This window comes from Aotus nancymaae, unplaced genomic scaffold (assembly GCF_030222135.1).
Source record: "Aotus nancymaae isolate 86718 unplaced genomic scaffold, 86718_ANA_hifiasm-v0.15.2.pri h1tg000011l, whole genome shotgun sequence".
NCBI classification, from domain to species: Eukaryota; Metazoa; Chordata; class Mammalia; order Primates; family Aotidae; genus Aotus; species Aotus nancymaae.
This window is the reverse complement of record NW_026988422.1, coordinates 47,834,800-47,847,541: the sequence shown is the minus strand read 5'-3', so window position 1 is coordinate 47,847,541 and position 12,742 is coordinate 47,834,800. Positions and strand designations below refer to the sequence as shown.

The window sequence follows — 12,742 nt, the reverse complement described above, 5'->3', positions numbered from 1 at the left end:
TAAATTATTTTTCTTTCTAAATACAGGTGATACCTGAATCCCGAACCAAGGTTAAATGAACATTTGTGATTGATATGTATCATGCAGATTTTGAGACCGTTTTCCAAAAGAACACCATAACCTCACTTATTTTTAGGTCCACACTTAACAACTGCAGTTAATTTCCATAGTTAAAAATTATTTCCTACATAGTGGGAGCTCTCTTTCCCCTTCTGGATTTCCCCTCTGGGGTTCCTTTCCACACTCTCTCATGGAAGCCTGTCTTCCCCTCCTAAACTCCATCTCTCTCTCTGTCCTCTTCCACCCAGTGTGGAAGCTGTCTTTCCTCTCCTGGATTCCATTTTTTCGGATTCTTTCAGTGTAAGGGGAGTTTTCCTTCTCTGGTTTTCTTTCTCTGGGAACTCTTTTCACTCAGTGTGAGAGTGGCTTTTCCTTCCCTCACTCAGTGTGAGAGCTAGCTATTTCTCTCTCCTTCTCCTGTTTTTCTATTTAAATAAATCACTTTCTACAAACAAAAAAATTATTGATAATTTCAAAATTATTTGGTGATTATGCATATTACCTAATTCTAAGCTTTAGTATAATGTAGAGGCAGTTATTACCAAGAGGGGTTATTTTCACAATAAAGACTGTGAAGCTCAAACCAGCTAGTAGTCACTTATTAATAAGAACTATCTGCTATCAAAATACACACTATTATAAAAAGATCTGAATCAGTTCTTGGAGGTTATCTTAATAAGGCCTGACCTCTATAAACATTCATGTATCATATATAAGTGATGTCCACAAATGGTACATCTGAGGACTCTTTTTATATAAAAACAAGGTGAAAGTCATAAAACAATTTAAATAACATGTTAGAAACTATACGGTTTGTTGAAACTGAAGCACTCACTTCTTCACTGACAAATTTCCATTCCTGCTTCAATTCTTCGCACCACATCTCCCACTCTTTAGCAGCTTCCAGCAAACTCAGCCATTTCTCCCACAGAGCCGACACGATCTTGAGCAAACATATGCCATCATTTTCTGTGCACCTGAGTCTCAAGAGTCTAAGGATCTGTCGTAGTTTCATTAACTCTTCTTTGGTTGATATAAGATTTGATACCAAGGCCTTAAGAAAGAAAAGAAAAAAGATAGGAGGGACATACTATTATTTTTTTCCTGAAACTTACAAACTCTTTTTAAATCTTGAACAATTATTTCAATCTTCTGTGTATTGCATGATCCACTTCCTATCCTTTTCGAAGTCAATTTAGACCAGATGAGAATTATCTATGTATTATTGTATTCTGCATGAATTTGGGACTACAGGGACAAATAATGACCTATAAACCATTTTTTCCAAGAAAGAACCTACTTTCAAAAGCAAATATTCTAGAAGAGGCTGGGCACGGTGGCTCATGCCTGTAATTCCAGCACTTTGGGAGGATGAGGCAGGAGGATTGCTAGAGGCCAGGAATTTGAGAAAATCTGGGCAACATAGCAAGACCCAGTCGCTACAAAAAATTAAAAAATTAAAAAATTAACCAAGTATGGTGGCATATACCTGTAGCCCCAGCTACTTAGCAGGCTGGGGTGGGAGAATCCCTTGAGCCCAGGAGTTCAAGGCTGTGATAAGCCATGATTGCCCCACTGTACTCCAGTATAGGTGACAATACAAGACTCTGTCTTATTTGAAAAAAAAAAAAAAATCTAGAAGTACAGTAGTCCTCATTATCTTGGTTTCTCCTTTCAAGGTTTAGGTTATTTGTGATCAACAATGGTCCAAAAATATTTGAAAATTCCAGAAGGAAATAATGTGCAAGATTTATCTGTATAAAATGTATGTTTTATTTGTAAATAAATATATAAGTGCTATTCTGACTAGTGTGATGAAATCTCATGCCATCTGTCTTCATCCCACCTGGGATATGAATCTTCCCTTTGCCCAACATATCCGTGCTATATAAGTTCCCCGGCTATGAGTCATTTAGTAGCCTTCTTGGTTATCAGATCAACTGTTCTGCTATCAAATACTTGTGTTCCCGACTGATAGTAGCCTAATGCTACCTGGCCATGGCTGTATCATTCACCTCACTTCATTTCATCATCCAGGCATTGTACAGTCTCATGTCATCGCAAGAAGGAGGATGAAAACGGTACAATAAGATATTTTTAGAGAAAGGGACCATATTCACAGAACTTTTATTACAGCATAATGTTATAATTACTCTATTAGTTGTTATTGTTGATCTCTGATTGTACCTAATTTATAAACTTTATAATAGGCGTGTATAGGAAAAAAATTATATACATAGAGTTCAGTGTCATTCACATCTCAAGCATCCACTGGGTGTCTTAGAACATATCCCCTGTAGTTAAGGGGGGAACTACTGTACATTTCGTTATTTTAACTTAAGTCTCATATTTTACTAAGTAGCTCCTTTGCACAATACTCCCTATATCAACCACCAGCACACTATTAAAAGGTTTTTCTTGGTTTGCTTTTGTTTTTGGTGAATGTTAACTACAGATGATTTAAGAGTCCTCATCCAAATCAAATAACATAGTACCATAGATTCTAACAGATGAAAATAAGCAAAAGCTCAAATTGCTTTGGAACAGAGTCTAAAAAGTAACCAGAATTTAGAGCTTTTAACAATTGTAGTAAGTGCTCAGTGGACAACAAGGCTCTGTCATTGATCCAACAGCATTTCTCAAAGTAACATGAGAAGTGAAGCTTTAGAAAAGCCATCAATGAGGACAGGATGCTATTGGGGGGATGACTGTCCTGTAAACCTGATTAATTAAATCTCCCAGTACCATTGCTTCATTTCCTTCCTTCTGGTTTTGTTTGTTTGTTTTGAGATGCAGTCTCCCTCTGTAGCCCAGGCTGCAGTGCAGTGGCACAATCTTGGCTCACTGCAACCTCCGCCTTCCGGGTCCCAGTTCAAGCAGTTCTCCTGCCTCAGCCTCCCGAGTAGCTGTGATTACAGGCATGCACCACCATACCCAGCTAAATTTTGTATTTTTAGTAGACACAGGGTTTCGACCGTATTGACCAGGACAGTCTTGAACTCCTGACCTCATGATCCACTCACCTCGGCCTCCCAAAGTGCTGGGATTACAGGCGTAAGCCACCATGTCTGGTCCCTTCTGGGTTTTTTTTTTAAGCTTTAATATATTACATTAGTCCAGGTGCAGTGGCTCACGCCTGTAATCCCAGCACTTTGAAAAGCCAAGGCTGGTGGATCTCTTGAAGTCAGCAGTTCAAGATCAGTCTGGCAAACATAGTGAAACTCCGTCTCTACTAAAAACACAAAAATTAGCTGGGCATGGTGGCAGGCACCAGTAATCCCCACTAGTCAGGAGGCTGAGGCAGGAGAATCAAATCACTTGAACCCGGGAGGTGGAAACTGCAGTGAGTTGAGACTGCACAACTGCACTCCGGCCTGGGGGAGACTCTCTCTCAAATATATATGTAACATTAGCTTCTGGCTTTCAATTTGAGGAATATTTGTGGGTATTTAACTCAACATGAAGATTTCCATGGGTCATAACACGGCCATATTCTCTGCTGCCTCCGCCAGTTTGTTCTGCAATTTTTTGTACACAGACTTACTGGATAATTGCAAATACTATTACCTTGCTCTTTTCCAAGTGCTCTAAAGCTTCTCTGTAAGACAGTGGCAATGAGGACATGGACTGCCCAAGAACTGTCTCTATTTTGCTGAGGTTAGTGTAAATATCCTCTTCAATTTTTCTACAGCATTTGTAATTCTCAAGATACCTAATGAGTCACAGTTAGAAAGAGAAATGATATTAAATTTTATTTAACACAATCAATTCTAAATTTCCCAGAATAAATACTCCACACTTAATTTTTAAGAGAAGATATGACAACTTTCTTTTTTGCTAGCCAATGCATTTTAACATGTTTTCTAAGAAGTTATTATCGACTAATCATTCCCAAAGGGATCTGCATATGGCTTTAAGTGCAAACTTTAAAAGGAAGAAAGAGCTGTCCTCTAAACTGGAGAGTTTTGGTTTTTTTTTAAAGTTCACTTCAGTAAAATGAAAACTACATTCTTGAACACACTGATGAGCTGTAAATTGGTACAATTCTTGCGGAAAACCACTTAGTCTTAAAACTATTCCTATCTTTGACCCATTAATGCAGCTTCTGCAATTTACCTTAAGAAATGTATCCTAAACATATGGAATTTATCCTAAATCTTTTTCACAGTAAAACATCTTTACTCACTGGAGTGTTAATTAAAACAGCACATATTGGAATACCCTTAAACTAACAAAGATATGATTAGGAAATTAAAACAATTTATCATATACAATATTATAGAGTAATTACAATTACTTTTACAAAGTATTTATTACAATCAAGAAAAGAACTAATGTTATAAAATTTTAAAATAAAGCTGGATATTTGACATTTTATATACAGCATATATATTTTAAAACACTATAAAATTATGCATACCAAAATAGACACAGCCTAAATCACCCATTGAATGTAACAAAAAACTCTGTATCAAATTATTTTTTAAAAACAACTCTTAAAACACATGAATAAATTGGCAAGGAATTGGGGAGTCATGCTGCAAAATGGAAATATACAGAAATGAGCAAAGTTGTAGGACCAGTTTTTTGCCTTGAGGGCACTTGAGTTTCAGTTTTCTTTGATTCCTACTGAAAGGTAGGGGGCAGACCATGAAGGCTGGGAGCAGATCCCAGATGAGGATCTAACAGAAAACTCCCTCTGCAAGAATATTTGTAACATATACGACCAGTCTCTAAAATACAGGATTCCTACAAATCAGTAAGAAAAAATCAGATAACCAATAAAACTGAGTTAAGGCTTGAATAAGCATTTTACAGAAGAGAAAACACGAATGACCAATAAACATTCAAAAAAAGAGATCAAACTAATTAGCAGTAACAGAAGCGCAAGTTAAAACTGTCAGGTCTCCATATGCAAGCCTGGAGCCTGAACGTCTGAAGTCAACTGAATTCCTGCTTACTCACCGCCTGCTTTCGCCATTGTCCCTAATAGCCCAGCCCAGCTTCCCTGGACAAGCCCCTCACCCCATCCTGCCATCTTAACTGTTATTATGATAACACTGTTACCCCACCTGTCATTGTAAATAACTTATGGTAATGTATACTCCTTGCTCCTACCCCCACCACTGTAACTAATCTTACTCTGTACTTTCCACTGCCCACCCCAAACCTATAAAACCAACTCCTATCCCACTGCCCTTTGCTAATGCCCTTTTTGGCCTTAGCCCACTTGCACCCAGGTGAATAAACAGCCATGTTGCTCACACAAAGCCTGTTTGGAGAAATACCTCTTCTTACTCATCAGAATGGCAAAAATTATGTCTCACAATATCAAATGTTGGCAAGGATATGGGACAACTGGAATACTTATATGTGGCTGGTTTGAGTGGAAATTGGCAAAATCATTTGGCATTAAAAATTTAAGATGTATGTAACTTTTTGATCAGAATGATCACGCTCCTAGATAATTACCCAAGGGAATTTATTACACTTAAAAATGTTCCTAAGTAGCACTGTTTGTGAATGCAAAAGCTGGAAGCAATCCAAATGTCCATCAATAGCTAAATAAATAAATTTTACTAGCCAGGCGTGGTGGCTCACTCCTGAAATCCCAGCACTTTGGGAGGCCAAGGCAGGTGGATCATGAGCTCAGGAGTTCGAGACCAGCCTGACCAACATGGTGAAACCCTGTCTCTACCAAAAATACAAAAATTAGCCAGGTGTGGTGGCACATGTCTGTAATCCCAGCTACTCAGGAGGCTGAGGCAGGAGAATTGCTTGAACCCAGGAGGCAGAGGTTGCAGTGAGCTGAGATGGCGCCATTGCACTCCAGCCTGGGTGACAGAGCGAGACTCCATCTCAAAAAAATAATAATTAATTAATTAATCAAATAAAATAAATTTTACTAAGAACATGAATAAATCTCAGATTCATAATGATGGGCTTGAAAAAAATGAAGTGAGGTATGCAGGAGGAGTAACATGGCTGAATAGAAGCCTCTACTAATCATTCTCCCCACAGGAACACCAAATTTGACACCATCTCCATACAAAAGCAACTTCATAAAAAAAACAAAAATTACATGAGCAATCACGGTACCTAATTTTACCTTCATATCTCTGAAAGAGGCATGGAAGAGTATTAAAAAGGCAGTCTTGAATTGCTGATGCCACTCCTCACCCATCGCCTAGCAGTGGCAACATGGCAAGAGAGAGGATCTGTGCACTTGCGGGAGGGAAAGCTCAGCAACTGGGGGCTTTTGCATTGTAATGTAGTGCTCCAACATAGGACAGAACTCAGCCAGCACCCATGGAGGAAGCATTTAGACTAGCCCTAGCCAGAGGGCAACTGCCCATCCCAGGGGTTGAAACCAGAACTGCAGCAAGCCTCACCACCTCGGGCTAAAGTACTCTGCGATCCTAAATAAACTTCAAAGGTTGTCGAAACCACAAAGATTGCAACTTCTAGGTAAGTCCTAGTGCTGTGCTACAATCAGAGCCAGAGGACTTGGTGAGGCATACGACCAAGTGAGACACCAGCAGGGCGGCTAACGGAGTCCTTCGCGTTACCCTTCCTCCAACTCCATGAAGCATAGCTCACAGATCCAAAGAGACCCCTTCTTCTACTTGAGGAAAGAAGAGGGAAGAGTAAAGGGGTCTTTTTCTTACAACTTGGATACCAGCTAAGTAGGACTGGGCACTGGGCAGAGTCTTGGGCCCCCATTCCAGGCCCAAGCTCCTAGATGACATTTCTAGACACACCCTGGGCCAGAAGAGAACCCACCGCCTTGAAAGGAAGGACCTGTCCTGGTAGGATTCATCACGTGCTGACAGAAGAGTCCTAGGCCCTGAATAATCAGCAGTGGCAACTGGGTAGTACACGCTGTGGGCCTTGGGTGAGATGGAGACGTGCTGGCTTCGGGTGTGACTCAGCACATTCACAGCTGTGGTGGCTACAGGAGAGGCCTTTTCTGCTTGAGCAAGCAGAGGAAAGAGTAAAGGAGACTGTCCTGAGCTTAGGTACCAGCTCAACCACAGTGGGAAAGAGCACTAAGTGGGCTCTTGGGGTCTAGGTCTTAGCTCTTGGACAGTATCTCTGGACTCACCGTGGGCCAGAGGAGAGAGCCCACTGCCCTGAATAATGAGTCCCAGGCTGGCAACCTTCACCACAAGCTGAGCCTTCAGTGAACATGAGCAGTACCCTGGCAGTACTTTCCATGAGCTTATAGTGGTGGTGGACATGGGGAAAGGGGAGACAAGATGTGAAGGACTTTGTCTTGTGGTTTGGGTGTCAGCTCAGCCATGGTACACAGGACCAGGTAGAGTCCTAAGGTTTCCAACTCCAGGCACTGGCTCCCAGGCAGCGTATCTGAACTCACCCAGGTGCAGGGCAATGCTCCACCCTTAAGGGAAGGACATAAGTCTGGCTGGCTTCATCATCTGTTGATTGTAGAGCCCTAGGGCCTTGAGCAAACATGGGCAATAGCCAGGTACTGTTTACAGAGGGCCTTGGGCAAGACCCAGTGATGATGCTGCGCTGACTTCTGGTTTGATCCAGTGCACTCCCTGTAGTGGTTGCCACAGGGGTGCTTGTGTCACCTCTGTCCCAGCTCTGGGCAGCTCCACACAGAGATTCCATTTAGTTGAGAGAAGGTGAGGGAAAATAACAAGAGTCTCTGCCTCCTAATCCAGAGAATTCTTCCAGATCTTATACAAGACCACCAAGATGGTAGCTCTATGACTGTGCAAAAAACAAAGCCTTATCAGGCTTGGGGTATCTTGTAATGCAGATATGATTACAGTGACCAAAAACTTAGATCGTAACCCTCAAGTCTCTTAGGATACCTGGAAAGCCTGCCCAAGAAGGACAAGTACAAACAATCCCAGATTCTGACTACAAGAATACCTAACTCTTCAATACCCAGAAACTGACTAACATCCACAAACATCAAGGCCATCCACGAAAACATGATTTCACCAAACAAAGTAAGACACCAGGAACCAGTTTGAGAGAGAGAAATATGTGACCTTTCAGACAGAGAATTCAAAATAGCTGTTTTGAGGAAAATCAAAGAAATTCTAACAGAGAAGGAATTCAAAATCCTATCAGATAAATTTAACGAAGGGATTGAAATAACCAGAAAGAATCAAGTAGAAGTTCTGGAGCTGAAAACTGCAACTGACATACTGAAGAATGCATCAGAGTCTCTTACTAGCAGAACTGATCATGCAGAAGAAAGAATTACTAAACTTGAAGACAGGCCGTTTGAAAACACAGTCAGCAGAGATAAAAGTAAAAAGAATAGAAAAAAATAAAGCATGCCTACAAAATCTAGAAAGTAGCCTCAAAAAGCTAAGTCCTAGAGTTATTAGGCTGAACGCAGTGGCTCACACCTGTAATCTCAACACTTTGGGAGGCCAAGGCGGGCAGATTACTTTAGGGCAGGAGTTCAACACCAGCCTGGCCAACATGGGCAAACCCCGTCTCTACTAAAAATACAAAATAATAGCCAGTGTAGTAGCTTGAGCCTGTAATTCCAGCTATCTGGGAGGCTGAGGCATGAGAATTGCTTGAACCCAGAAGGCAGAGATTGCAGTGAGCCAAGATTGTGCCACTGCACCTCCAGCCTGGGTGATAGAGCAAGACTCTGTTTCAAAAAAGAAAAAAAGAATTATTGGCCTTAAAGAGGAGGTAGAGGGAGAGATAATGGGTCGAAAGTTTACTCAAAGAGATTGTAACAGAGAACTTCTCAACCTACAGAAAGAGATCAATATATGGTTCTGGGAAAACTGGATTATCTATATCTTCATCCTGAGAATAAAACTAGTCCCACTATCTCTCACCATACACAAAACTCAAATCAAAATGGATTAAAGACTTAAATCTAAGATCTATGAAACTACTAAAAGAAAATATTGGGGAAAACTCTCTAGGACACTGAACTGGGCAAAGATTTCTTTGAGTAATAATATCCCACAGGCACAGATAACCAAAGCAAAAATGTACAAATGGAATAACATCAAGTTAAAAAAGCTTTTGCACAGCAAAGGAAATAATCAACAAAGTGAAGAGACAACCTACAGAATGAGAGAAAATATTTTCAAACTACCCATCTGACAAGGGATGAATAACCAGAATATATAAGGAGCTCAAATAACTCTACAGATAAAAATTAATAATCCAATTAAAAAATGGGCACAACTGAATAGACATTTCTCAAAAGAAGACATACAAATGGCAAACAGGTATATGAAGAGGTGTTCAGTATCACTGATCATCAGAGAAATAGAAATCAAAACTACAATGAAACATCATCTCACCTAGTTAAAATGGCTTTTGGCCAAAAGACAGGCAATAATAAATGTTGGCAAGGATATGGAGAAAAGAGAATCCTCACATGCTGTGGGTGGGAATGCAAATTAGCACAACCACTATGGAGAACTGTTTGGAGGATCCTCAAAAAACTCAAAATAGAGCTACCATATGATCCTGGAATCCCACTGCTGTGTATATACCCAAAGAAATCAGTATATTGAAAAGATATCTGCACTCCCATGTTTAAATTGCACCATTATTCACAATAGTCAAGATTTAGAAGCAACCCAAGTGTCCATCAACAGATGAATAGATGAAGAAAATGTGGTACATATACACAATGGAGTACTATTTAGCCATGAAAAATAATGAGATCCTGTCATTTGCGACAACATAAATAGAACTGGAGGTCATTATGTTAAGTGAAATAAGCCAGGCGCAGAAAGACGAATATCACATATTCTCACTTATTTGTGGGATCTAATCAAAACAAGTGAATTCATGAACATAGAGAGTAGCAGGATGGTTACCAGAGTATGGGAAGAGTAGCAGGGGAGGTGGAAGTGAGATGGTAAATGGGTACAAAATAATAGAAAGAATGAATAAGATCTGGTATTTGATAGCACCACAGAGTGACTAAATTCAATAATAATTTAATTATACATTTAAAAATAACTAAAAGAATTGGATTGTTTGTAACACAAAAGATAAATGCTTGAAATGATGAATATCTCATCTACCCTGATGCAATTATTACACACTGCATAGCTATATCAAAATATTCCATATATGCCATAAATATACTCACAAAAATTAAAAAAAAAAACAGAAGAATGTACACACTAGGTATTAGTTTGAAATTGTGACAACAGGACACAAAAACACATAGTAGAAGTACAACGAAAGTCAGGAGAACAGTAAACACAATTTAGCAGAATGGTTATTTCTGAGAGGAGAGAGAAGGAGCACACAAGAGAACTCAAATTAATGATGCACCTTTGGGTACACAGATGTTAGTTTTATCATTATTACTTATACCATGCACATACTTTTATAAACACTCTGTTGTATGTACCCAATATTAAATAAGAAAACAACAACAACAACAAGAAAAACAGAAGAAATACAATATTTACCAGTTTTCTTTACATTGTAATTTTTTCTACTTTACCATATTTTCCAAATTATCTCCAATGCATACATGTTAATAAAAAAACCTATATTTTATGTTCTTAAAACTGTTTTTTAAAATACAGTTGAATTATATCTTAAAGCTATGTTTTATGTTCTTAAAGATTACCTTTGGAACGGGACCTACCTTTCTGCCTCAGTTTCCTGTACTTTGACAGCTTCCTTCATTGCTGAGTTCTTAGAAACTAGTTCCTGTAAAGTACACTGAAGTTGTAGTTTGGCTTCGGGGCTGGATATCATTCCTAGTTTCTCAGTGAGGTCCTGGATGTCTGCTACTGTGGATTCCAATTCCTCTTGTTTTCGAAGAGGCATCTCTAGAGATTCTTCTGGATTACCAATGTCTATTCTGTAGTGTACAATGATGGCTTCGAGGGAAGTGATGCTCTCCACTGCCCTGGTGACTGCTTCTTTATAGCGTGTTAGATTTTCATAAGCATCATTCAAGACATTCTGGTGAATAAGAGATTAAATGCTGTGACAAAACTGTCAAACTTTTGGAATTTCTGTCATTCTTAAATTTTTGTGGTGCATTCGTAATATGTCTCTGAGTCTCATAAGAGTTAGCATTCTTGTGCTTACAGTTTGACAATATTACACTATTATTTTTTATTATTTTTTATTTTTTTGAGACAGAGTTTCGCTCTTGTTACCCAGGCTGGAGTGCAATGGCGCGATCTCGGCTCACCGCAACCTCCGCCTCCTGGGTTCAGGCAATTCTCCTGCCTCAGCCTCCTGAGTAGCTGGGATTACAGGCACGCGCCACCATGCCCAGCTAATATTTTGTATTTTTAGTAGAGACGGGGTTTCACCATGTTGACCAGGATGGTCTCGATCTCTTGACCTCATGATCCACCCGCCTTGGCCTCCCAAAGTGCTGGGATTACAGCCACCGCGCCTGGCCTACACTATTATTTTTAAGTGAATAACACTGCATTTAAAAAGTTGCTTCCAGATTTAATAAGAAAAATAATCTAAATTCAAAATAACATCTCAAGAATAATGTCTATTAATGTATCTTCCTGGTTTGGAACTCTTGTACTAGACTATGAATTAAATAAAACAATGGATTATATTTAACGTATATAATCTTAATCAACATTTGTGAACAAATGAAAACAAAATCACGAGGCATTTTATGTTTTTGAACTAATTTCTCTGCCTCTAACTTTAGTTTAGGTACATTATTGAATGAATGTCTCCAGACTTCAGTCATCTCATTGAAATAACAAATAGTTGAAATAAATAAACATCCCTTCCAGTTCAGTTCTAATCCTATTATTTTTGGGATTTATGTACATTGTTTCCTGAGACTGTATTAAAATTCAAGTGGAGAAGCACTCAAATTACTCATTTATTACAAAACTATTTGAGTAATATGAATTCATAATACTTCACATTTCCATAGCCTTTACATCTACCAAAATATTCCAAATACAGTATCTCATAATAACTCTTCAAATTAGAAAAGGTAGTTAATTTCCCATTCTACAAATTTCATGTGCTCAATCTGAAGACCTATGTATGGCATTATATTCAGCACAGTGTGAATTACAATGATGCCTAAGATATCTACTCGATATATCAAAAGGAAGGGAAGGGAGTATGTTCGAGTCATTTTTCAACAGAGTCACGTGAGCAAATAATCACAATTTACTCAACTCTATTGCTATAGCATGAAAACAAATGTAGTCAATACAAAAACAAATGGGTATGGCTATATTCCAATAAAACTTTATTTATAAAAGTCAGGCACTGTGGGAAGGATTTGGCTCATGGGCCTTAATGTGATGTTCCCTGCTCTGGTTCTGTTACTTTCTCGGGACTCTGAGAAAAATCTTCATGTTTCTAAACTTCAATTTCCTTATTTTTAAATGGGGCTAATAATAGTACTCATCTCACAGAGTGGGTATGAAAATTCAACATGAAATTTTTAGCACAGTGTCTCCAACACTGTAAGTTCTACATAAATGTTAGTTATCATTTGGGGTTCTTCCCTCGGCACCATAATTCTTCCACTATATCTTACTACCTCTAAAAACAAAAAAGATAAAATTTTTTTTTTAATGTTCTGAGCTCAATAGAGGCTACAAGGAAAACAGAAATAAAGGAGTCATGTTTGTCTTTTTCAAAACCAGAAGGCACTGCATTTAGATGCAGTATGAGTCAGGATTACAAA

The 12,742-nt window shown here is 38.9% G+C and overlaps 1 protein-coding gene across 1 annotated transcript in view; it reads right to left on the bottom strand.

The window, feature by feature from the left end:
• Positions 1-12,742, bottom strand: part of SYNE2 (spectrin repeat containing nuclear envelope protein 2) — a 330,936-nt gene that overhangs the window by 164,414 nt on the left and 153,780 nt on the right. The window contains exons 49-51 of the mRNA XM_064374927.1: positions 10,694-11,016; positions 3,628-3,772; positions 896-1,114 (exon numbers count right to left, since the gene is read on the bottom strand). Of these exons, the coding sequence (XP_064230997.1) occupies positions 896-1,114; positions 3,628-3,772; positions 10,694-11,016 (687 nt within the window). The remainder of the gene's footprint in view (positions 1-895; positions 1,115-3,627; positions 3,773-10,693; positions 11,017-12,742) is intronic.